The 25,735-nt window shown below is 37.5% G+C and overlaps 1 protein-coding gene across 1 annotated transcript in view; it reads left to right on the plus strand.

Moving 5' to 3' along the window:
- MED13 (mediator complex subunit 13) overlaps positions 1-25,735 on the plus strand; it is a 60,043-nt gene that overhangs the window by 21,450 nt on the left and 12,858 nt on the right. Inside the window, exons 4-17 of the mRNA XM_030027187.2 lie at positions 6,945-7,090; positions 8,180-8,377; positions 9,317-9,511; positions 10,468-10,630; positions 10,959-11,069; positions 13,097-13,780; positions 17,481-17,697; positions 18,645-18,729; positions 19,098-19,219; positions 20,400-20,490; positions 20,662-20,876; positions 21,330-21,526; positions 22,753-23,669; positions 25,096-25,263. Of these exons, the coding sequence (XP_029883047.1) occupies positions 6,945-7,090; positions 8,180-8,377; positions 9,317-9,511; positions 10,468-10,630; positions 10,959-11,069; positions 13,097-13,780; positions 17,481-17,697; positions 18,645-18,729; positions 19,098-19,219; positions 20,400-20,490; positions 20,662-20,876; positions 21,330-21,526; positions 22,753-23,669; positions 25,096-25,263 (3,509 nt within the window). The remainder of the gene's footprint in view (positions 1-6,944; positions 7,091-8,179; positions 8,378-9,316; positions 9,512-10,467; positions 10,631-10,958; positions 11,070-13,096; positions 13,781-17,480; positions 17,698-18,644; positions 18,730-19,097; positions 19,220-20,399; positions 20,491-20,661; positions 20,877-21,329; positions 21,527-22,752; positions 23,670-25,095; positions 25,264-25,735) is intronic.

The raw sequence follows: 25,735 nt of genomic DNA on the forward strand, positions 1-25,735 counted from the left end.
AGTAATTGAAACAATTTGTGTACTTGGCTTGTGGTTTGTTGTGGTTTTTTTTTTTTCTTTCTCTTTCATTTCTTAAGTCAAGAAAACTCAAATGTTTTTCCTGGCAATTATTTTTGGTACTGCATTAATATAACAATCTGATTTTAGTATTTTACTTATTTCATATTTTGCTTATTACAGCAAATGCCTACTTAACTTCCTGCTCCTTTATAATCTGAATTAAGGTTGTGGAGTTTCGTAATTCAGGTTTATGGATGGTGAGTGGAAATTAAAGATGCCATGTTTAAAATAAGATTGGTTGTTGAAGCAGCATAGGTGTGAAGGCGGCTGTATAGAAATTTTTTCTTCATTAGTGCATTGCGGTGTTGTGGCTATACCTGGAAGATGTATATAGTCACAAAGAACTATTCTGAACAAGCACTTACAAAGAAAAAGGTGGTAGATGGGTTTTCTTGAGGGACTTGCTTCTGCTTTTCTTCTGTTAGCTCAGAAAGCCTCAAGTGGCTTGGCAGCTTCACTCTTTCTTCTCCATGATGAAAAGCCCTAGAGGGTTGCCTGACAAAGAACAAAGCGTATAGTGTAATCTATCATAGAATAGAGGACGATGTAGTGCATGTTGAGCATGTGGTCAGGTATGTAATTTCTCTAAGACTTATTCTTTGGCAGTTATGTTTTGTTTTCTATCCTATGCTGGTTGCTATAATGTTGTCTCTCAACCTGGTTAAAGGAAAAAGAAAAAGCAACAAACAAATGACTGAATATGAAGGGTCTTAGGGCTTCATGGTGGGTGTGGGTGTGTGTCACCTTGAAACTTCTGTTCTGTTTCAATTTTTATTTCCAAAAGACCCTATTTAATTGTAAGACGGTGTTCTCCAGCCCAAGAATTTACTATAGGCAACTGTCACCTTTTTTAAAAAGGAACTTCTTTGATACTTTAAATTTATTTAAGTGGCATACCAAAGTAGTCTGTAATGAAGAATGACTATTTGGAGATACTTCTATTTGGGCAGCTATGATGCATCAGCTGGGAACTCTCAGCTCTATTGCTGCCGCTGATAATTGTTGTCAGCCAGTCATGATATATTGATTCTTGGTCAAAATGCCCTGAAGGATTCTGGGTGCTGGCCAGTATGTACCAATTTTTGGCAAATATTTTATAACAGTCTGAAATACTGATGCATGGTAATTAGAGACTTAAAACTGTAGCTGATGTGTTTGTGCTTCTAAACAAGGTGTGTTCTACCCCATTGAAAGGGAAATAGTAAAATCCTAATTGTGACAGCCACTAGTTCTGGGACAGTAATCTTGCTTTGTAATGTCCATTTTCCTCATCTAGGAAATGGCAGTAGAAAGTACATGGTTCATAAGGATACAGTAAATATTTTGGCAGGGTTGGCAGTGCTTTGACTTGGTAAGCCAATCTTGGTTCAACTCAGAAGTAATTTACGAAGACAATCTAGGAAAATATGAGATGGTAATTATAAAACAAACAAACAAACAAAATCCTCTCTTTCAGTTGAAACATTTGGATGCTTTTTTGAATTTACTATTGAATGTACTATAGGGTGTTTTAGTTGGAGATTTCCTTGTTGCTTCTGATGTTGCAGTCTCCTTGCCTTTCAGCTGTAGTGTGGTGCTGATTGGAAGTATGCAATCTAGTGAAGTGTGGATTAGTGAGGTTCTAATGCAGCTAATGTTTGTGAAGCACTTTGAAGATACAAAGCTCTATGTAAGTACTAATGTGGAGGAGAAAAACAGACCTAATTACCTTCTTATCAAGAAGGTATTTTCAGATTTGCTAATGGAGATGTAGAAACCTCATGTATATGTAAATTTTAGTGTGCTTTTCCCCTCCTACCCTTCAGTTTCTCTTAAAAAGGTAGAAGTAGAAATTATATTGAAATTGTCAACATCAGTTTCTGTTTCTTTTCACATAGAATCATAATCCTTTGTCTCTGAAACGAAAACATCTTTGTTTTATATGACTACAGTGAAGAGGGAGCATGGGGGAATCAAAAATGTTTTTTATACAAATGTATTTTAATGGAGCATAGGTGAGGACTGAAGGCTACTTAAAATAGCATTACTTCCAATGAGTGTCTTTTTTTTTTTTTAATTTGATTTTATTTTATTTTTAAAGTTGCTTTCAGTATTGGAACTCATTCTGACTGAATTCTGGTGCGTTTAGATCAAAAAATCGTAAAGAATGCTCGTTCTGATGACAGTTCATAACATCTGTGTTCAGAGATCATTTGGAAACTGGATTATTGATATTTAAGGTCTGTGATTAGGACTTATTAAGTTAATTAGAAATATTAGAAATATTAATGGAGTAATTCAGGGTCAGGCAAGAAAATGAGGGTTTTGGGAGGACTAGGATTTTGTTTTCAGAATTTTCTGATAAAATTCTGTCCTCTGCTCTTACATCTTATGTATGCACATACACTAATACCTGATCATAATTGTAAAAGTACAAAAAAAAGGGGGGGGGGGGACGAGGGGGATGTCAATACTAGCTTTAAAACAAGCTTTTTTTTTTTTTTCTTCTGTATCTGCACCTTAAGGACTTCACTGATTCTCTCTGCGTGCAGGACAAAAGTTCTGAGCATTGAGCTATAGGTATATTTTTTACATTTCAGTCATGAGATGCTCTGCACAAATTATCTAGTGATCTTCTGAGCTACTTAAAAAAAAAAAAAAAAAGTCTGCAAATAAAAGCATAGGATGAACTCTGTGTTAGCAGGCAGGAAACCACCAGCTTGCTTTCTGTTATTGTGTCCTTGGCTGAATTATGAAAGTAATTTGCCTGTTTACCCCAAAGTGATAAGTAGGTAAATTTTTTTCCTTGTTTAGGATTTTTGGCTCTGAGGTGAGTTATTGAGAATAGGAGAGAAAGACTTAGAGAAATGGTGGAGGGATTTTTTTTTTTTTTTTTTTTTTTTTTTTTAATAGGTTATGGTAAGGTTTGAGAAGATTCCTCCTAAGCTGAGGTTGAGGCGGCATTGTGTATTAGCAATCAGTCTCTGGTAACATAAGGAAATTGAGAATGTACAAATGTATTAATTAAAAAAAAAAAATACTAAGCATGCATGTTTATAGAGTTTCTTGCTAAGTCTGTAAAACAGTGTATGTAGGGGCATCCAGTAACTTAAAGCTCTGGTTCTTTGTTTTCCTTCCTCCTTTTTTCTGCTCCCCTTGCAAAGAGCTTCAGTATGGTTTTGGTTTTTGGTTTTGGTTTTTTGTTGTTTGTTTGTTTTTTGTTTTTTTTTTCTTTTGGTTTTTTTTTTGGTTTTTTGTTTTTTTGTTTTTTGTTTTTTGTTTTTAATTAGGATTCTTCATTGTACTTCTTGTGATTATTTCACATACATTGGTATTTCCTGAAGTTTTGTGACCTAACAGAAATGGTGATGTTAAATGCGAAGAAACAGTTTCTGAGCATGACTAGCTAGGAAGAAATTTAATGCTGTTTGAGTACATAAAGTGTTAGTTTTGCCTTTCATGTTAACCTTTAGTTTAAAGACGACTGGTGTTTTCAGGAGATACTTTGTGCACCATGTGGAAATCTTTCCCTTAGCTTGAGTTTAAGGACAGCACTGTTTTTACTATGTATTTCTACTGTGAAACAATATTATTCTATTGTGCTAAAATGACTTTGCTGCACCTCTGAAAGTACTGAAACAAATACCCGAGGTGGTTGCATCATTTTGCTGTTTAACACTTAAATTTATAGGCAGAATTAGTGAAAATTTTATAATGTTTCGGTTTTCTAGAATGAATTGTATCATAGCAGATCTGCTCTCCCTGCTGTACAAGTAGTGTGCCGGCAGCTTGCATGCCAAAGCTGGTTGAATGGTGTCAGTGACAATAATGGCTACTCTCTTACCTTATTATTTTGTTGGAAACTTCTCCCCTGCTGAGTGGGGGGAGAAAAGAGTCCTCATTTGGGGTTTTTTTTGTTTGGGTTTTTTTTGGATTTTGCTTTTACATGATGACCTTGAATTTTCCCTGCTACTTCTTAGGACTAGTTTTGCAGTGTAATGAATTGAAATGCTTCTGTTATCATGCTGATGATTCTCTTTGTCTTGGTTTATTTGAATTCCATCAGATTATGCTACAATTGTCTGCCCTTTATCTGTGTAATAATGTGTTTACAGGAGACGTGGCTTAATTGCATTTTAAAGTGTATTTAAAGAATATGTGCTTTTATTTTTAAACTTTGCCAAGCTTCTAAATTGTTATCTGTCACTCAGAACCAAGAACACTATCCACTCTTTCACCTTAAACCATCCAATATGATTTTAAAATAAAATAAAACTTGAAAATCAGTCTTCAACTGTTTGCATAAGGATTAAAGTTTAATCAGATTTCCATATAGGAATTTAGTGGTGTTTGCTAACCATGTGACTTCACTTGAACTTGAAATCGTCAACAAGATGCTTAGCTCCATCATCACTGCATTCTGGAAACTAACTTTACTGGGATTCCTGAGCAGTATGTTACTTATCTGCAGGGAGTATTCTGTCCAGAGTTGGATTACTGAAACAGTTGTGCTACGTAGCATTCAATGAATAGTGGTAATTCACTCGGATGGCTGAATCCTGGCTTTTTTTATTCCTAAAACACAGTTAAAATGGAACAGCAGATCAGCATACCACTGCAGACTTGATGCACCTTGAAAACTGTTATGCTTCAGTCAAGGCTAGCCACTTAGAGCAGTTCCTGAGTTCACTTCGTGGCCTGCTTTAAGTTACTGTAATAAAAAATGTGCTGCGTTTCCTGTTCCTCCTTGAACGGTTTGTGGGTTCTCTCATCCTTGAAGTTTTAGGTCCCTAATTTTAAATCTGCTGTTAGGCAAAGCCATGTATTTAACACTGTAGCCTTCTTTCTTCTCATCGTAGTGACTACCCTGGTGGTTGCTGTTTGAGTCTTTGGGGTGAGACTCGGTGAACTGATTTATCTCTGTTTTCATAGATTGAACAGATTATGCCAATTCCAGAAACTTTTTTTTTTTTCATTACTGTTTACCATCCCACCATCTACCTGCTGGTGGAGGAAAGAAACATCTTGGAAATGATGCTAAAGATGTATCTAGTGGTGGCTGGTTAAAACGCAACCTCTGTAGAGGTTGCATATTAATAGGTTGCTCAGATGCTTGGAGTTTGTCAGTTCTTCATGCCCTGGAGCTCCGTTTATATCTTTTTCAGGAACGCAAAACTTGCTTTGTGTTCTCAAGCTGTAGACTAAGAAATGCAAGCATTTCATGAGGTCAGAGAGCATGCATGCGATCCTGGGCATTAGTTGATTTGGTCTAATTTTATTTTGGGGGGAAATGTTGTTTGGGGGGTGTTGCGTTCATACAGTCTTTTTAGGCTACGGTACTTCATGGAGTGTCTTTTTCCATCTGACCTTGTAAAAAATGCCCTAGTATCTGCTATTTTGACTGACTTTGATTTAGTCTGTTTCCCTTGGCTTGTTTCTTTTTTTTTTTTTTTTTTCCTAAGACTGAGCAGGTTCTTGATGCTACCCTCCTGTCAGAGAAGGACTTATTTTCTGTTCAGTAGTTTATGAAGTACTTTTAAGGTTCTCCTTGACTTTCATTCTTTGTTACTGAGATGGTGGACCTAATTTAATGTCCAATGTGAATAGCATCTTCTTGCTTTTAACCATCTGTTCTTTTCCTATGGGAGTGTATTAGTCTGGCAGGCACTTGAGATAACTTGTAGCTAATATAACTGAAAATTGCTGTGCCTGTACAACTTCTTTAGAAAGAAAAAAAAAAAAAAGTTTTTTCAGATGGAACTGGGTATGAAGATGTACCACTTCTGCAGCATCCTGGCAGGGATCTGCTTTTTTGGCCTTCCTGCTCTATTCCTGCCCTTTAATTAAAATTGGTAGAATATATTTCACATAAACCACTGAATTTATTTGGATGCAACATAAAATATTTTGATAGTTGTACTTGCAGGGGTTTATCTATATTTTCATAACAAAACAACAACTAGCAAAGCTGCAAAAAATTGGAAAGTCTCTGAAGCATGATCTTGGGAGGTAGAAGATTTCATGGAGTTGCTGACTGGTAACTATGTACAGCACTGTGAAAACAGCATTTAATTCAGAGTTATATGAAGGAGATGTTTATTGTTGGGGCGTTTTTCTTTTCTAAAGAAAATTTTTTTTTTCTAAAACACTCTGGACTGAGAGAAGCTATCAGTGAAGCATCTAGATAGTATACATTGATACTTGCTTTAATGACTTTAACAATGACTTAAGCTTTGGGGTTTTTTTAATTGATTGTATCTTCCCTTTTGTGTGTAGGTATGGGATTTCATTTTTAGTTACTTGATTGGCTTCAGGAGCATGAAGATAAGATTCAATTTTAAAAAACAAACAAAACACTTCTCAAAGCTGCTGGCGTTCTTCTTCCTGCTTTTAAAGTGACTTGTTGGCTCATATTAAATATAAATCTTAAAATATAAATTCTGCTTAGTGGATCTGTGACAGGAGAACCTAGATATGACCTCACTAAAATTAATATATGTTCAGAAATATTTTTATAGATTTTTAAATAAATATGTAAGATATAAAAGTATTAAGCTACAGTTTTCTTTGTCTTGCAAAAAAGTGGTGTTTTTAAATTTCATCCAGACCTCAAAATGTAAAGTGTCAGTCTAAAGAGATTGAAAACTTAGTGTCTTGTTGTTTTCTAACTGATTGATCTTTGGTTTTGTCCTTAATGATGGAATGCTTTGTAAATGCTCCATGGGAACATGTATTTAGCATTTTCTTGCTACTTAGATAGAAGGAATTTTTGATTAATGAATATTTTGGGAGGAAATGCCTTCAAACTAGTGAGAATGCCATTAACTTATTTTAAGCTCTACACTTAGGAATTTTTCTTTCTCTCCCCTCCACGCCCCGCACCCTCCCCACTTCTCTTTCCCCAGCGAGCACTTGTCCTGCTCATTCACCTTCTTCTTGCATGGAGATAGCAATGTTTGCACCAGTGTGGAAATCAGTCAGCATCAGCCCGTGTACCTGCTTAGTGAAGAACACCTCACTCTCGCCCAGCAGTCTAACAGCCCTTTTCAAGGTAGGTTTTGCCAGTCAGTAGCGAGTATTAAAATGAATGAATCCTTTGAGTTGCTCAGAATGAGGACTTCTGGCAAAGACTGGAACTGGGAGCAGAGGCATTATCTGTTTTGTATTGATTATGCATTCTCCCCAAACGTCCACTGTCTTGACATAGTCAGAAGCCAGTTGGTGTGTCTCAGCTCTTCTGCAGGTGGATGATTTCCATATTCATCTCTTGGCATGTAGCCAAATAATTTGTCTTCACAACAAAATAAACTTAATTTCCAAGTACTGTCCTAGTGGTGACTTAAAGCTTGTTGAAAAAGCAAAGTATTTATAACCTTCATGCATCTTTATCAACCCCTCTTTTAGAAATCCATTTCTGACTTAATGTACTTAACCTATTCACTCCCCCTACCCCTTTTTATTTGGCTCTTCATTGCCTGTAAACTCCTTTGGTTCCACCAGCAGATGCAGGGTATGCTCTCGAAGACAAAGGAGTGATGGGGCCTGAGTCTGGTTAGTGGGCTGTTTGATCATTCTCTCTTAGACACACTTGTGTTGGCTATAGAAATCAGTTCTCCTGCATGACCACACACTGCCCTTGTTTATTAATGCTCAGTGTCCAAACTTGCTTTTTTTTGAATGCAATTTAACAGCAGCTGTGCTTTCCTAATGTGAACAAGACTAAACATGAAACAGATTACTTCCCTCAATATACATTGTTGTTGTAACTGTACCAAGCAGGATGAAAGGATGAGGAAACACTGTAACTCTGTCAGAATTTGAAATAGTGTTTCTTTACCCTACCTGTATGTTAGAGACTCCTTGCTAGCCAAGATGAAAACTTGCCTGTTGCTTGTTTAAATAGATTAACTTGTAACTGTTATTGTGGTACCTTGATTCTTACAGTACACATACATTTAACAATGTGTACCTATTACCAACAACTTGTGCAGTATAGTAAAATGTAATTAGGGTGCATTCTGACTTACTGATGGTAAGTTGTTTATTTGGTGTGGCTGAAATAACAGTAATGCTATTTCAGTGGGGAGTAGTGAATTTTGGTTCAATATAAGCTCCAACATATTTTTATTTATCTTTTTAGTTATTCTAAGTCCCTTCGGATTAAATGGCACGCTCACAGGGCAGTCATTCAAGCTTTCTGATTCATCGACAAAAAAGCTTATTGGTGAATGGAAACAATTCTATCCTGTCACATCTAACTTGAAGGAGGGATCTGAGGAAAAACAAGAAGAAATGGATTGGGAGGATGATTCTTTAGCTGCTGTTGAAGTCCTTGTTGGTGAGTGCTCTGACTATCTTTTAATTACTGAAATAAACTAGCCGGTTAGATCTGCAAAATTCTGAATGCAAAAGTGACCCCATTTTATTCTTTTTGCAACTATTTGCAACTGCTGTTGGTCTTTTTTTTTTCTTTTTTTTTTTTTTCCTTTTTGTTGTTGTTGTTTAATGCTCAGGAGTATCTAAAATGATTTGCCACTTAAAGTGGGTTTTGCAGACCTGTTAGTAGGAGGTGTTTTTCTTTATGTGCCCTGAGAAGCAAGATTGCTTTTAAAATAAATAAATTGAAAAATAATCAAAAAAACCTAGACCATCACTGTTGACATCTGAGATGCATCAGAAACATGTTGTACTGTTTCAGATTCTGTGCAAATTCAAACGGAACAGACGTGCCTTTCAGGGATGTCTTCAAAACCACAATCCTGGAGAACTTAATGTACTCAGGCACTGCATTTATCTGCTGCTGTTCCTAAAATCTAAGCCCCTGGGACGCAGTAGTTTGTTCCTCTGCTGTGGGCTATTGACCTTTGATTTGCCAACTATTGTAATAATTTCTCTGTAATAAGTGTTACAAGCTTGTATTGCAGTGAGACCCTGATGATGGCGGAGAGGGGAATATTGCCAGTTTTACGTGATACTAAAAAGTATCTTCTCAGTCGTCTTTATAAAACAAAATGATAGAAGCAAGTAGTAGCATGTAGATGCCAGGGCTGTCTCTGCCTGTGTACACAAAGCCCTTTTTATTCATTCACCCAAAACTTCTGTATAAAGCAAATCATAAAGTAATGATGAGGGTGACGAGAGAGAATTTTTGTCCAAGGGTAATGCTTTAGTAGGTAGGAAGGGCAGATAAATTTGAGTGATTGGTAAAATGATCCATCCATTGATGATTTTAAATGTAAGATAAACAACTGTAAAATCAACTTGCTCTTTTTTTCAGCTGGTGTACGAATGGTATACCCAGCATGCTTCGTTCTAGTTCCTCAGACAGACATCCCCGCTCCTAGTACTGTAGGGGCATCTCACTGTTCAACTACTTGCTTGGGTGTCCACCAAGTGCCTGCTTCCACAAGAGATCCTGCCATGTCTTCAGTAACTCTGACTCCACCAACATCCCCAGAGGAAGTTCAAACAGGTATAACAATATTAGCTCCTGCATGTAGGAAATCATTTTGATGGCTTTTCCTTTAAATCTGGCAGTGTTTGGAAAGGATTCGGATGTTCTCTGTACAGCTGACTTGTTACCAAAAATCACATTGCTTTAGTTGTAATTCTGTTGCAGTAAATCCAATTTCTGTTGTTCAGTTGTGGGCAAAGTTAACTTGAACACTTTTATAAGTTGCTGAAATGAGGAGTGCTTTTGTACCTGATGTTGTTATCCAGTACTTTGAATTTCTGTGGTCGAGTTTTTGGTTTTGTTTTTTTCCTCTCTGTGTGTGTTTGTGTGCATGTATGTTTTCTGACATAGCTTTATAAACCTCACTGTGCATCTCAGTCATTAGTGAGCAAGGGGATGTTTTCAGCCTTTTTCACAGTCCAGGGAAGATCCTTTGTAGCTAAGTTCCCAGAATGGCTGTGTGCACTCTGAGCTGTGTGTGAGTAGGGGTTATGGTCAGCTGCTTTAAGTCCAAGTAGGTAAGGCTCACTGATAGTTTCAGGTGGCATACATACAGTTGTTCTTGTGCAGAAGAGGTTTTGTTTGTTTCTGCCCCCCCCCCCCCCCCCCCCAGCTCTTCTGTTACCTTAGTTTGACCTTTTTTTTTAATAATACTGTTAAATTTGCAAACAGGTAGCTTTGCTCAAGTTATTTTTCTTTTTCAGCTTTATAGTTTCTTGGAAGATAAAGAACAGCCAGCACAGTTATATACATATATGGTGCTGCTTTTTTTTTTCTCTCTCCTATGAGAGGGAACCATATTATAATAATCTGCTACTATACTTAAATTTTCTATTTGTTTTTATTTCCTAACATTGAGTTAAGAAGACACTTTTCTTCCTAAGGTGTTGCTGTGGTGGTTGAATTGGAGTAGTAGCGGTTCTGGGTTGATCGCCTGATTGCCTAAAACTATTTCTTCTGGTGCTGCTTTTCAGTTGATGCTCAATCTGCCCAGAAATGGGTGAAGTTTTCTTCAGTTTCTGATGGATTTATCTCTGACAGTACTAGCCATCATGGTGGCAAAATACCTAGAAAGCTAGCCAATCAAGTGGTGGACAGAGTTTGGCAAGAATGCAATATGAACAGAGCACAGAACAAGTATGTACTCACTTTGTGAAGCTAAAAATACCCATGGTATCTTGTGTATTCATTGTAGAAGGTAGTTCTGTTAAAGATGCTGTGACTGCTAGTAGAAGGTGCTTTACTCTTAGTAAAAAAAAAAAAAAAAAAAAAAAAAAAAAATTTTAAAGAAGTTAATTTGTTCCTAACTAGTAGTTTGCTTAGTTCTCAGTTTAATATGTTATGAAAACGTTATTTACAATTTCTTTGCTGAATCCTGTGTCACAAAACTGCTCTTGAGGTTTGACAGAAGATAAGGAAAGACCATGTGTTGATACCAAATAACTCTCCTGATATTGAATCATAGGAGGAAGTATTCTGCTACATCAAATGGCTTGTGTGATGAAGAGACAGCTGACAAGGTAGCATCCTGGGATTTTGTTGAAGCCACGCAAAGGACGAATTGCAATTGTTCAAGGTACAGTGCTTGGCAAACCCGCAGTCCAACAATGTACATTGAGACTGAAGCGCTCAGGAGAGGGTTTGTGATGACTCCTAAAGGAGTAATTAAGCAATAGCTGCTTGTTGGAAAGCTGTAACAAAATTTGTATCTTGTATCCTAAATGTCATTGTAGGTCTTGAAACTCTGCCCAAGAAGATAATGCAGAGGTTTTATTCAAGTGAATCATCTGAGTGGACCTACTGGTAGTTCAGTGACAATTCCCGAGTCTTGGGCTGGAATTCCTTAGGCCTGTATATGGGTAGAAACTATCTCATGGGCAACTTTCTTGGGCTGCAATGTAAAGGGAGTGCCTATTTATTTACGAATTAAGAACCCTTTCTAGAGGGCCATAGCATTAGCCTTGAAGGGAGAAAGCTGTTAAGCAACAGCAAGACGATTGTAGCATTGTGTCTTGATGAATATGAGAAAGAAACCCAGACCTGCTTTACTTTGGGGGAAATACGGCATTCTGTGGGTGGTTGTATATACAACTGCTTTTCTGTGAATTGATTGCCAGTATACGTTTTTTTATATTAGCTGGGGGAAAAAAAAGATCAAAACACAGGGCGAAAGCCTGAATTCAACTTTCAGTTTTTGTAATGACTTTTGTTTTGAAACTGTGCAATGATACAGACTGTTAATACAGGTGTTTAAAATAAAGGGAAACATTAATTTCAGTGAATTCTCAATCTCTGTACTTACAGCAGAATAATAATCTTCAGGTGACTGAAGTGTTGCAAAGGTTTAAACTCTTCCCTGATGTAAATGTTACACTGATTACCTTGCAATGAATATTGGAATCTTAAAAAAAAAAAAAAAAAAAAAAAAATCAACGTGTGGAGGATATAGCGTTTTGAAAGAAATGCATTTTTTTTTTCTCCTTTATTGAAATGGTTGGTTTAAGTTCTGTTGAAATACTTGTGTCCTGAGACAAGCTGGGAGATGGAGGAGGATTAAATATTCTGTTAAAGGAGAATTTATATATGATAGCACTAGTTAAGATAAAACAATCGATTAACTGTGAGGTGTGTGTATTAGAAATATGCAGTTGCCTAAAGAGAAATTGCAAAGACTTAAAACCCCTTACTGTTCTCTGTATTTTGAATTCTAAGTGGTGAAAAACATGTGTATGTGTATGAGTTTAAAGCAAAAATAGCTTTTGATACCTCTTACCTTTTATTCCTGCCTAATCCTGGTTTTTTAATACAAGTTGCATGCTTCTTAACTTTCCTGATGGAAGAGTGGCAAAAAATATCCAGGCACTAAGGATGTATGTGCAGTTCAATAGCTTAATCATAAACATTTCATTCCAGACTTCGGTATTTCATTTCTCTCATTCTGTCAGATGATCTAGAAAGAACTTCAAGATGAAATGTTTAAGTTCAAGTGCATTTATACTGGAAAAAGGCTAACTGTATGAATGCAGTCGAGACACTGAGTTTTTCTTTTTCCCATGCTTGCTAAATTTGTATGTAAATAGCTATGAAAGCTTTGAAATAGCTTTTGTAGGACTGAGCTTGGCTTCTAGATCCTTGATGTTAATTTTCCACTCCTTAACCCATAGAGACTTGGACAGCACTATTGGTTAGTATTGCTGCGTGAAGTCAAGAAGTCATTCACTAATTCATATGTTGTTCTACTGATTCACCAGTGTTGGCAGAAGTTAAAAGCGAGAACGTGTTCATGTGACTATCTATTTCTGTTAAAAGCAGTTATAAAATACTGTCTTCAGTTATGAGGATTATGTGCACGTTTGGCTAATGGGACAGCTTTTCCAGTTCTTTTTTTTAAATGGTATTCTAAAATCTTGCAATGCTACTCAAGTAATTCAAATTAAGTTACGGTCAGAAAGAGGCAGCTTCACTTCAGAATGGTATCAGTTTCAGACTTCTATAATCGGCTGTTTAATGGCTTAGAAGTGGGTTCTTATCTAGTGAAAAAGAACATGATAGACATATTTGAAAGATTAATGCAAAGTGTTTTCCCCTATATTAATTCTGCAGGCACAAGAATCTCAAACCAAGAAATTCAGGTCAACAGGGGCAGGCACCACCTGTGGGCCAACAACAGCAAGCAGCTCCAAAGCACAAGACAAATGAGAAGCAAGACAAAGGGGATAAGCCACAGAAACGCCCTTTGACTCCTTTTCATCATCGTGTATCTATCAGTGATGATGTTGCCATGGAGGCAGATTCAGCAAGTCAGAGGCTTGTGATGACTGCACCAGACAGTCAAGTGAGATTTTCAAATATCCGAACTAATGATGTAGCAAAGACTCCTCAGATGCATAATGCTGAAATGGCAAATTCACCTCAGCCACCACCACTTAGTCCTCACCCGTGTGACGTAGTTGATGAAGGGGTAGCTAAAGCTCCTTCTACTCCTCAGAGTCAACATTTCTACCAGATGCCAACGCCAGACCCCTTGGTTCCCACAAAAACAATGGAGGACAGACTCGATGGCTTGTCTCAGCCTTTTCCAGCTCAATTTCCTGAAGTTATAGAGCCTACAATGTATGTTGGTACTGCAGTGAATTTGGAGGAAGATGAAGCTGATACTACTTGGAAGTATTACAAAGTTCCAAAGAAAAAGGATGTGGAATTCTTACCACCTCAGCTTCCAAATGATAAGTTGAGAGATGATCCAGTAATACCTGCTGGACAAGAAAATGTAACATCAGTTACAGAGTAAGTAGTGCTTAATACCGTAGTAATAACGTGAGAAAGTGAGGAAACTGAAAGGCCAAAGGCAGTAGTTTCTTGTTATAAGCAAGCTTGTCGCTAAAGCGTAATGTGGCTCTCATCAGCTCAAGCAGTAATGCTGAGTGTGTGAGCATAACTATCTGTGCTGTCTGTATACAAGAAGATAATTGTGAAATGTGAGCATGAAGCACAGTTAAATATGTAGTAAGACTTTCCAGCTTTTTTTCATTAGAACTCTGATTTAGCAGATGGCAATGAAGTTTGTCTGCTGTAAAATTAAGCTGTAGCCAAATTATGCCTATTTGGGACTTAGTGTCCCGTCCTATTCCTTGTCCCCCCCAGACCCCTAACTTTCTTATTTTAATACTTGCTTTCTTTATTATTTGAAGAAAGCACGGATGGTCTTGGCTGCAGGCTTACCCTGTTAAAAGTTTCTTCTACCTCAGTTCTGCTCTTGTCTTTATTCAGAAGAGCTCTTAGATTTTGAAAGCTGCTATTTAAATGGCTGATGGGAACAATGAGGAAGCTAATCTGGTTTCCCGAAAGATGTTGACTTTAATGTAGGCTGCAAGTACTTTCTAATATCAGAGATTTGTCTTTGGAATAAATAACATAAACTGGTGTTCTTGCACAAGGTGCATTCTCTCTGTGTTGTTGTTCAAAAGGCTTAAGGATTTGAGGTTATCATTCAAAGCAAACAAGTGACCGGTATGTCTACTGTTACTCTTGGACCTCAGATCATATGGGAAATCCTTATTCATTAAGCAAAGCTTGTCTAACTTGAAGAAATATTGGGACAGTCATGTTAGGTCCTTGTTAGAACCTCAGCCTTTAAGCTACAGGAAATGTGTCTGAGAATATTTATTTGTTAATTTGTTTTATTTTGACATGAGCTAATATTGTCTGAAATAATGTGTCATCTATAGTTATTTTAAAAAAGGATTTTGTTGAATAAATATAAAAACCCCAAAACCACCACCAAACCCCCAAAAACCCCATAAGAACAAAAAACTTGAAACAAAACCATTTGGCCTGCTGTGTTGTCTCCTTTGCTGTTGTACTGCATAAGAAATTCTTCCTGTCATCCATCCTTTACAACACTTCCTTGTGAGGACATGCCGCAGGAAAAGGATGGTAATGGGGAGGAACAGGTGCTGACAGGACTGTTAAATAGCAGTCTAAACTCAACATGATTGGGATGTGGATGCAGAGGTGACAAACTTTGGCTTAGGGTTGTGATCGAGGGATTAAAAAATGCATCTTGAATGTACTCAGAGTTGCCTCTATCAACTCACTTGCTGTTGATTATTTTTGGTTCAAAAAAAATTTTTTTTTCTTGTTCAGTTGAAAGGAGACTCTTAATGTGACCAGGATCAAATTATTGAGGTGCCTTTTTTTATTTTAAGAGATAGTGTGCTTCACTTGTGGTAGAAGAGCTGAAGCAGCTACTTGCAAGACTGAAATTTTATTTTGATTTTCTGTTTTGTTGCTGGCAGTGGAAAGCCACTGATGGCAGTCACATTGACTCTGCTGCATTGGAAACCTGTGAGAAGTAAATATGCTGTTGGTCTGTTCTTGTACATGTTTTCTTAGCCATATCTTTTTGTCTTCACTGTTTAAGAGTTTATATTAGCTAGTGCATGTCTCAACTCTTTCAAGATGTGCATTTATAGGATTTTTAGTGCTTTTTTTGACTTGAATTCATTTCAGCCAGCCAGATAGAGAAAGATATGCTCTACTTGAAAATTTTCTTTTTTCTGTTCAAGACATGGTCTTTCCTTGTATGGCTTCTGGCTTTATTTAACAACTTACTGAACTTTATTTCCCCCCCCAGCCCCCAAGTATCTGGCTATTAACTTCTTCCTCTTTGGTGGTCAAAAATACTGGAAACTGCTGCTTGCTTTTGCTATGTATTTTTCCTGGTGTTTAATTCCTTGTTCCTAGAAAGTCATTCCCATCTTTCTTTTGTTTTCTTTTGTTTTCCTGATGGTAATTTTTGCAGGACTTTAGAAAAGAGGAAATCCTGAACTCCATGGAGTGCTACTCCAGATGTAAATGCCGATGGTGCTTGACACAAAGCCGCACCCGCTGCACTGTTGTCTGGGGCAGTTGTACTGTGGTGGTCATGCCTAAAACAAGATTTTATTGAGCATGGGTGACCAGCACGCATGGATTTGACGATGATGTTGGTTGTGAGGTGTTTCTTTGGAAAGCTTATTTCTAGGAAGTCTTTTGACAAAGTAAAACTGTTTCTTTGTCCTTTCTCATACCTTGTAGTAGACAGGGGTGTACAAGGCAGCAAGGAGGACTCTGAGGAATCACCATGCCTTTTTGTGTGCAGAATTTTGAGGCTGAACTATTTTGAATTGTTCTGTATCACGCTTTGCTTTCTTTCTGGTCTCTCAGAGGAGAAATGTAAGCCTATCTCATTCTAAACCCCAGATTAGTGTCTGCATCTAGGCTGTCAAAGCCAAGCCCTACTTGTTGTGAGACACATGATTTTCTTATGGGATAGCATTTCCTTTTGGATAAAGGCTTGAGAAGGGAAAGAATAGATATGTTGGAACCTGTGTTTGGACTGGAAGTATCCCTCTGTAATCTTAATCCTTGCAATGTCCCTTTTTCATTTCATGTGAGACTTCTGTAAATGCTTCTCACTGGTCACTCTGTTGCTGTTTGGGAGAAAGGAGGTCTTGGAGCAAGTAGAAATTGTGTACCTACATTAGTCTGACACTCCTGAAATACTTGCGTTTGAAGGAATACCTTCCTCACATGGTGCCTTTTCTATACCGGGATATATAAAATAACGTTTGTTGAGGGCCATATGTATAGCTAATAATAAGGTAGTTTTCTACTTGCCAATATCTCTTTTTGCTGATGCAATGTTGTATCTGTGAAACTAACGATCCTGATACAAAAACTTAATTTCTGTGTACTTACCAACTCCATTTTTGGTTCCAAATGTTAAGAAAAATACTGACAAAGGCAAATGTGGTTTTTTTTATTCTCATTAGTAAATTAGATATTGGTGTGTTGCAAGCTTCATTTGTATTGATAAAAGTGATACACATGCCTACTAAACATAGTGGCATTTATGTGCTTTAGCAGGGGTTATCGCTTGGGCTTTTTGGATAGCTAGGCTTTGTGTACAACAGAGTGTTGGTCTGTTTGTGTTAGGCACAGCTGGGTATTGGGAGGGTTGGCATACTTTCTACATTTAAATGAATTAAATGTTCAGGAATTAGATTCTTAAAATGTGGAAAATTCAGGTTTAATCACTTCTTTCTGATCAATTGTTTGGACATGGATTGGGAATGGCAATGAGTATTTTTTTAACCTGGTGAGTATCTTTTAGTGGATATAGATAGTTTAATACAGTTATACGTGATAATAAATGACAGCTACGACCTGGGATAAATTACTAATCTTTATCTGAATTGACAGTGCTTGAGGAGAGATGGGCAGAATGAATCACACTGCTGTATCTGACGTGTGTAAAGAGGTTATATTAAATGACTAACGATTTAATCTTTTTCCCAAAAAGTTTTCTGAAGCTGGGGTGGAAAGGAAGAAAGTGGGAAGGGAAGATGAAGTAGTTCTTGTAAAGGCTGTGTGATAGCAAAAATATTTCCACATAATAAATGATAAATAATGTTTTATGATTTTTTATTTTTCTTCTGTGCAGATTAATGGTGCAATGTAGGAAACCTTTAAAGGTTTCAGATGAATTGGTGCAACAGTATCAGAGTAAAAACCAATACCTAGCAGCAGTAGTGACGGAAGCTGACCAGGAACCTGAAATCGATCCTTATGCCTTTGTTGATGGTGATGTGGAATTCTTATTTCCTGATAGTAAAAAAGATAGGCAGAACATTGAGAGGGAAGCCGGGAAGAAACACAAGGTGAGTAAAGGAGTGAGGGTACAAATCAGTGATGAGAGTAAAACAAATTGCTGTAGTCACCAAATATAATTTAAATCCTTCTCTGTGTATTTAGAAGTAATTAAAAAAAAAAGTATTCTAGCAGAAATGATCAATGAAATTATGCAGCATGCCTCTAACTACACTTAAAATTATTTTGGCACACTGATGGTGCTATTGCATAGGGTTTATGGCTTATACTGGGAGAACACTGCTGGATCAGAAAAAAACCCCAATTTGGCTTGGTAGCCTTTCTGTAGAAATGGGTGATAGCAGGTGCTTGGGGAAGAGAGGAAGAAGGCGGCAAGTGCTTTGTTCATGTGTGGAAAGGTTTTGGGATGGGTGAGATGAACTCTGACTGGTTGCCTGGAGAGTGAATTGATTTTTTTTTTTTTTTTTTTTCCTTGTGCTTTAGCCAGTACCAACTATATGAGGCTGCTACTTAAAACAAAAGTACACCCTCCAAAAAAGGAGAAAATATAACTGTGTTGGGAACTTGTATATGAAATAAATTTGCTTATTAGGACTAGTTGTGTCTGTATGCACTCCTGGTATTGAGAGTTTCATTCAATAACTAGTATAGTTAATGTATAGCATTTGATATCAAGTGTTTTTCAATAAGCTGTTGTAGCAAGAATCTACAGCTTGCTTCTTAAATTTATTCCCAACACAAAAGCTAAGATTTACATTCTTATCTGTGCTGATCATCTGTGTGTTGCTAGCATGTCTGTATTCCAAGCTTCCTTCTCACTGAGCAAGTACCACTAACCAGACTCCCGGACTACACCTTGCTGAGCTAGAAGGCTAATGAGAACCTGACACTTCTGATATGTACAAGAATTCCCATAAGGAGATAAAGTGCCCCCACCTCCCCAATTAATTTAAGCAAACTTTTCTACCTTTTTTTTTTTTTTTTTTTTTTTTAATAGGCTGAGGATGGGACATCTAGTGTTACAGTTTTATCCCATGAAGGAGAGGATGCTATGTCTCTATTTAGTCCTTCTGTCAAGCAAGGTAAAGAGACTCTTTTTTTTCTCCTCTTTCAATTGTGCTATGTTAATGATCTCTTGAATAAGTCAATAGATTCTAATAGGCTACTAAGTTTTTACTTTATGGTTTGCATTTCCCTGTCCCTTCAGAATTAGGAATCTGCTTGGAACACCTTTTCTTTGCACCTTACAAGTAAATGTTGGCTATAAAATCCAAATGTTATAAAATTAAACAGACCTCACTTTTATGTGTAAGGTAGTTGAGTGGAACCGAGAACATACTTTCCCCTCCTCGTCCCCCCCCCCAAGGTGTGGAAATAGTTCTTAAGACGTCTGGGTTTTTTAATGAATATATATCGCTAGAGTTTTTGTAATGTTTGTTTTTCTTTATAGAAGCCCAACGTATTGCTGCTCATGCTCGCACTGCATCAACTAGCCTGTTCCATGAAACAGACTTAGTGGTCTCTTATACTGACCTTGACAATCTCTTCAATTCTGATGAAGATGAACTAACAGTAAGTGATGTGCAAAAGTAATGGCAGCTGCTAGGCAAAAACCTGCGAGGAACAAGCATGTCTTTGTGGTTTTGGGTTGGGGGGTTTTTTGGCATTTGTAGGAGAGTTGCAAAACGTGCATATAAGCAAGTGCTGTGGCTCCTCTGTAGCAGATGTACTGTTCTGGTTTGACTCATACAATCACCAAAAGCTTGTTTGTATCAAAAATATCTTATATCCTTACTATCCAGACAGTATAAGCTTCTTGAATATACCTTTAGTTATAATTTTACAGGTTTGACAGTGGTACTAGTGCTCTTTTCCCATAGTCTAGGTTCTGTTTAACTAGTCAATAAAGGTAATACTGAAACAAACCAAAAACTTCTGAAAGAGAAGAGGCATTTAAACACGCGGACATTCTGCCAAATAAGCTGCTTCATTGCAGCAGCTATTATCTTGGAACAGTTTCTCTTGCAGTCTCTGATAGCTCTGAATCCATTATCTTTCTAGTTTCTATTTCAATACTGTTTGTAATCGGTTGTCTTTTTTGAACTGTACTTTGCTCCATGCTTAATCCTAAATCCCCTTACCCAGACAAAATGCCCATCAACTTTAATGGGAGCTGTAGCTGAGTAAGGGCTGAAGGATCTTAATAGCCATCAAAGGTCATCATTATATAAAGCAAGTGTATTTGCTCTTAAACATGAAGACTCTTATTTTCTATAGACTTTAGTACTGTCTAAACATTGTAAAATATCTCTTGTTCTTTTAATTTCAACAGCTTTTCTTCCCTGTACCTCTTGTTCCAGGATTTGTGTTTCTCTCTCTTTTCTGTTCATGTGGTAACATCAGTAAAGTTAGTATGGCTTTGGGAGTGTGTATGTTTTTTCTGATAGGTTGTGGGCAGCCTTTTTTTAGTATGTCTGCTAACAGGCTGAGAGTTATTTTATAACTGGTCTTTCATTTTAATAGCATCATGACTTGATGGGAGAGCATTCTCCAAGTGACAAGTTTTAAGGGAGGACAAGTGTAACCTCAACTACTAGCATTGGATTTCTGATTTATTTTATTTTTTTCTAAATATTATATGAAGTCTCAGCTTTGTATGTCCACTGCACATGAAATTTCCTGTCAGCCCGTAATATGAACATGTGTTCATGTCTAAAGTGATTTTATTAACAATACTTCTTTTCTTTCTTAGCCTGGATCCAAAAGAACAGTGAATGGCGCTGATGACAAATCCAACTGCAAAGAGGCAAAAGCAGGAAATCTAGACCCACTGTCATGCATAAGTAAGCTTTATTTGTTTTTTCTAAATAGAATACTAGCTCTAAACGTTTGATTGCTAATATGTTGTGGGAATTTGGAAACATACGCTTCATTTGCCCTACTGAAATTTTAAGACAAAGGAAATACTTCAAAATGTTTTCATGCTCTAAAGTCTACTTCTAATCTGAAATTAGGCACCGCAGATCTCCATAAAATGTATCCAACTCCACCTTCACTGGAACAACATATTATGGGATTTTCTCCAATGAACATGAATAATAAGGAATATGGCAGTATGGACACTACACTTGGAGGAACAGTACTTGAAGGGAATAGCTCTAGTGTGGGAGCTCAGTTCAGAATTGAAGTAGATGAGGGTTTCTGCAGCCCCAAACCTGCTGAAATAAAGGTAGGTAGTGCTGATAGTCCTGATAAATGTTTCTAATGAATATTGTTCAGTTTATTACTTAATCCTGAATGGGAACTGTGGGAAATCAAGTACAATTTGTAACTTGTGCCCTGCATTATACTGGGGTAGGTAACGCACATTCTAGTAAGTAGTATATAGTATTTTACCACTTGAACTTCAAGAAAGAGTAATACATAATTAGCCATTAGTAAGCTGAAGGAATGCATTTCAATAATTGTAGTTCATTGTTTGTTTTGTGTTGGCATATTGCCTTTTGGAGAACTACGGGTGCGCATGATGTTCATATAAATTTAACTTTGTCTTTTCGCAGCTATATTGGGATTTAATATTAAAGAACTACTGCTTGAACTTAGTCACATTTTTTTGAGAAGCATTTTAATTGCTGAAGTGATCTAATTTACATGTTGATGCTTTATCATGTCCGACTTCTAGGATTATTCTTATGTTTATAAACCTGAGAATTGTCAAGCTTTAGTGGGATGTTCCATGTTTGCACCACTGAAGACGCTTCCCAGCCAGTGTCTTCCTCCCATCAAACTGCCAGAAGAATGCATTTATCGGCAGAGTTGGACTGTGGGAAAGTTGGATTTACTTCCTCCGGGACCTGCCATGCCATTCATCAAAGATGGGTATGACCTGTACCACAAATGTTTAAGCTTTGTAAGGTGGTCAGTTATCCACACTATAGGTAGTACCCCTACTTTTTTTTTTTTGGTAAATCTGTAATGAGAAATATTTGTAAAGACACACTGTGCTTATACAACTGACAAGAGCCTTTAAAAAAAAATCCTTATGATTAAACCTTACTGTAAGAGACTGTCTTCTCAAAGAGCTTCTTAACTGTGCATACATTTTATTCGTTGTCTCATTTAAAGGTTTCTTGGGGAAGCTTAATGGTGCAAGTCCAGTTTTAATAAGTAATGAAGATGGTAACAATGAAGATAAATGTAAACTTGGGACTTTGTTTTTGCGGTGGTGTTGTAGGTACTGTAAGCGCTTAGTAGGTGGTGCTTCTGTTTCTTAAATTATTTTCTTAAATAGCAGTAATCTCAGCTGTATTGGGACTAGGAAAACATTTCCTTTGATTGGAAGCTATGCCCAGTGTGACATTGCCTGGTAACAGTAGTATTGCAGTAGGCATTTCTGTAATCTGCATTTGGTAATGACAGTCTTGCTGGCAGTTCTTCTTGAAGAAGATATTTATTCCTTGTTCTCTTCTGCATTAGTAGCTGGTATAAATGGATTAGGCAACAATGAGGCTATGTATTTATTGATAAAATTAAATGAATATTAAATCTTGGAGTAAATACTGACCTTGCTTCTGTTAGGGTCATTCATAAGCAATATGTTTCCAGGTCACATTAGCCTTATAGGTCTTTGGAGACACTCAGCTGCTTAGGAAAGAAAATGTTAAACGTTTCCAGGTGATACTTTCCTCATGGATCCAGCTGAATCTGCTGTTGATAGACCTGGTATATTTTCTTTAGTGTGTGTCAACACAATGTGTAAATAAAACATGAACAAAAAAGGTGTCCTTTAGACTCTGTACAACCACAGAATTTATAATTTATTCTGACCACACTTGTTTCCTGGAAGCTTTGTGCAAAGGAAAAGATGAAAGGAGGCAGGGATAGATTCTTTAACAGTGCTGTCAGTGGGAGTCCTGCAAAGTCATTTAGAACAAATGCTCTTGAAGTTCCTTGGGGAATGAAAATCTTGCTGTGGATTATGAAAGACTAGTTTAAAAAAGCAAATATTAATTAGGAAGGTCCTTCTTTAGAAATTTGAGACTTAAACTTCAAAACCAGTATGTTGTGCACTTAAAGTATTTCCTTCTTCTTGTGGCTGCTATTAGTGATGGAAGCACTATGGATCAAGAGTATGGCCCTGCATACACGCCACAAACTCATACTCCGTTTGGGATGCCACCAAGTAGCGCACCCCCCAGTAACAGTGGAGCTGGAATTCTCCCTTCTCCTTCCACCCCTCGTTTCCCAACTCCTAGAACACCAAGGACTCCTCGAACACCTCGTGGAGCTGGTGGACCTGCAAGTGCACAGGGTTCAGTCAAATATGAGAACTCTGATTTATATTCACCAGCTTCCACACCGTCGACATGTAGACCGCTTAATTCTGTTGAACCTGCAACTGTGCCTTCTATTCCAGAGGCACACAGTCTTTATGTGAATCTCATCCTCTCAGAGTCTGTAATGAATCTCTTCAAAGACTGTAACTTTGACAGCTGCTGCATATGTGTTTGCAATATGAACATCAAAGGTGCTGATGTTGGAGTTTACATTCCTGATCCAACACAAGAGGCCCAGTATAGGTGTACCTGTGGTTTCAGTGCTGTTATGAATAGAAAATTTGGCAACAGTTCTGGCCTGTTTCTTGAAGATGAATTGGATATTCTAGGACGTAATACGGAATGCGGCAAAGAAGCAGAAAAACGCTTTGAAGCTCTCAGAGCTACTTCTATTGAACATGGCAGTGGAGGACTGAAAGAACCTGAGAAGCTGCCTGATGAGTTAATACTGTTGCTGCAGGATCAATGCACCAACTTGTTCTCACCATTTGGAGCAGCAGATCAAGATTCCGTTCCCAAAGTTGGTGCAGTTAGCAACCTGGTACGTGTAGAAGAAAGGGATTGTTGCAATGACTGCTACTTAGCCTTGGAACATGGACGGCAGTTCATGGACAATATGTCAGGAGGGAAAGTCGATGAAGCACTTGTGAAAACTACTTGCTTGCACCACTGGTCAAAAAGAAATGGTAAATATTGAAAATGGCTTATTTTCTACTTGTCCACCTATGAATTTTTTTAAGGGTTCATTTTTTTGTGTTTTTCCTTTGTGAATATTGGATGCTTAAGACTGTTCTTCCACCTGCATGCTTGCATAAACTTCTATTTTAACGGTGTTCAGGATAACCATTCCTTTTACATTCTGTGCTGGTACCATACACCAAGTGGAGTGTAGGCCTTGGCTACCATCAATTGTAAATTCCTAACATAAATTTGAAGTATAATGTAAGACCACAGTAACTGTCCACAACACTTCACTAGGCTTATTCTTTCAAAGCAGCTTTTGGTGACTGCATCTACAGAGGCTCTGTGGAATGAGTGTACATAGGAAGTGTAGGTGGTTCAAATGGTGACTGTATTGTCAAGGCTACTGTGGTAGAATTAAACAAGATTTATGATTCAGTTGGCTTCCCCCCCCTTCGTTAAGCGGGGGGTGGTAGTTTAATGGCATGTGTGGCAAATAAAGCATTATTGTAGCCTTCACTGTATGTTGGATCTGCCAGAGATTCTTGGATTTTTCTTTCTAGGGCCTGACTAATGATATACTGTCTCATGGAATACCCTTTATTGTGTGTATTTGCATGCTTCTCCTCTCAATAATAGTCTTTTCAAGCAGCAACTCGAGCGGGGTGAAGAGTGAAGTACGAAACTTTGATAGCAGTTAGCTGCGATTCATAGTTGTTAACAAGAATGAGGAGGACTAACAGTAAAACACAGCTAGGTTTCTGTTTATCGGTGGGGGCTTAAGTTTAAAAGCCCAGGCTGTAGATGAATCAATGTTTTCAGGCACCCAGGAGAAGACTTGGTGTTACTGTGACCTTGGTATTTAGGATAAAAAGATGTAAAGATAGTTTTATATGGAAGGCTATGAAATTATAGCCATACCAAATTTTGTGTCAGCTTTTTATCTTAAACACTGTGCATTAAATGGCATAGTGGTTGCAAGCTGATGAAACACGCTGTGACTGTTTGAGGCTTCCCTCGACTTCATAGAAGTGAGCACTGGGTGGCAGTCTGCCTAACCCTCCTTTATTTGGAGGGAAAATCCTGTAGTTTTAAGGGTTGTACAACTTGTTTGCATTTTTTTTTCTAATTTTAGTTTTTTTTCCCTTAATTTAAATCATAAGATAGTAAGGCTTTCAAGGGAAAAAGCTCTACAGGAAAAAAAAAAAATCATCTCTGTTTTTTGTAAGTGCTTAGAAGGGAAGGATGGAGAGCTCTAAATCGGTGTGCTTAACTTTTTATATCATGGCCTCAGGGTGGCCTGCATTTACATTTCAGAAGAGACTGACTTTATTTAAAATCAAGGTGGTTTAGGATTCTGGGTTGTTTGTGGAGGGCTTTATTGTATCCTGTTGTTGCAGTAGGCCTTGACAATTTTTTTCATCCTTTCAGTTGTGGATGTGAGCATGCAGTGTTCCCAGGACATCCTTCGTATGCTCCTCTCGCTCCAGCCAGTTCTTCAGGATGCAATTCAGAAAAAGCGAACAGTCCGATCTTGGGGTGTGCAAGGCCCCCTCACGTGGCAACAGTTTCACAAAATGGCTGGCAGAGGCTCTTACGGTAAACTGCTGTGTAGACTCCTGTCTGTTAATCTCTGCTTGATCCGGCCACCAAACCTCAGTGTCTGGGTGCTGTTCAGCCTATTGGAATTCTAAACAGCATTTGACCTTTCTTTAAACTAACAAGAGCTATTAGACAGGGGAGAATTCTACTCTTTAGAAAAACAGAAAATATTTATATTCCTTAAAACAGTAAATGAATTAAAGATATGTGTATTTAAAATTAACAGCTTAAATTGCACTGTTTATATACACCTGACACTTCTCCAGCTGAGGGACTGAAATTGAAAAGATGGTTTTAATGTTAAAAACAGAGTAATTGCTCTGGTTTTTTCACTCAAAAGAATTACTCCATTTTAATTACTCTAAAAATAGCGTAGTTAAAAATACTAGCTTTGAAATGCTTGAAAAAGTGTGCTTTATTGCTCAGTAGTTTCAGAACTATGTTGAAGATCTGAGGTTATCCAGTGTGT

This window comes from Aquila chrysaetos, chromosome 10 (genome assembly GCF_900496995.4).
Source record: "Aquila chrysaetos chrysaetos chromosome 10, bAquChr1.4, whole genome shotgun sequence".
Classification (NCBI taxonomy): domain Eukaryota; kingdom Metazoa; phylum Chordata; class Aves; order Accipitriformes; family Accipitridae; genus Aquila; species Aquila chrysaetos.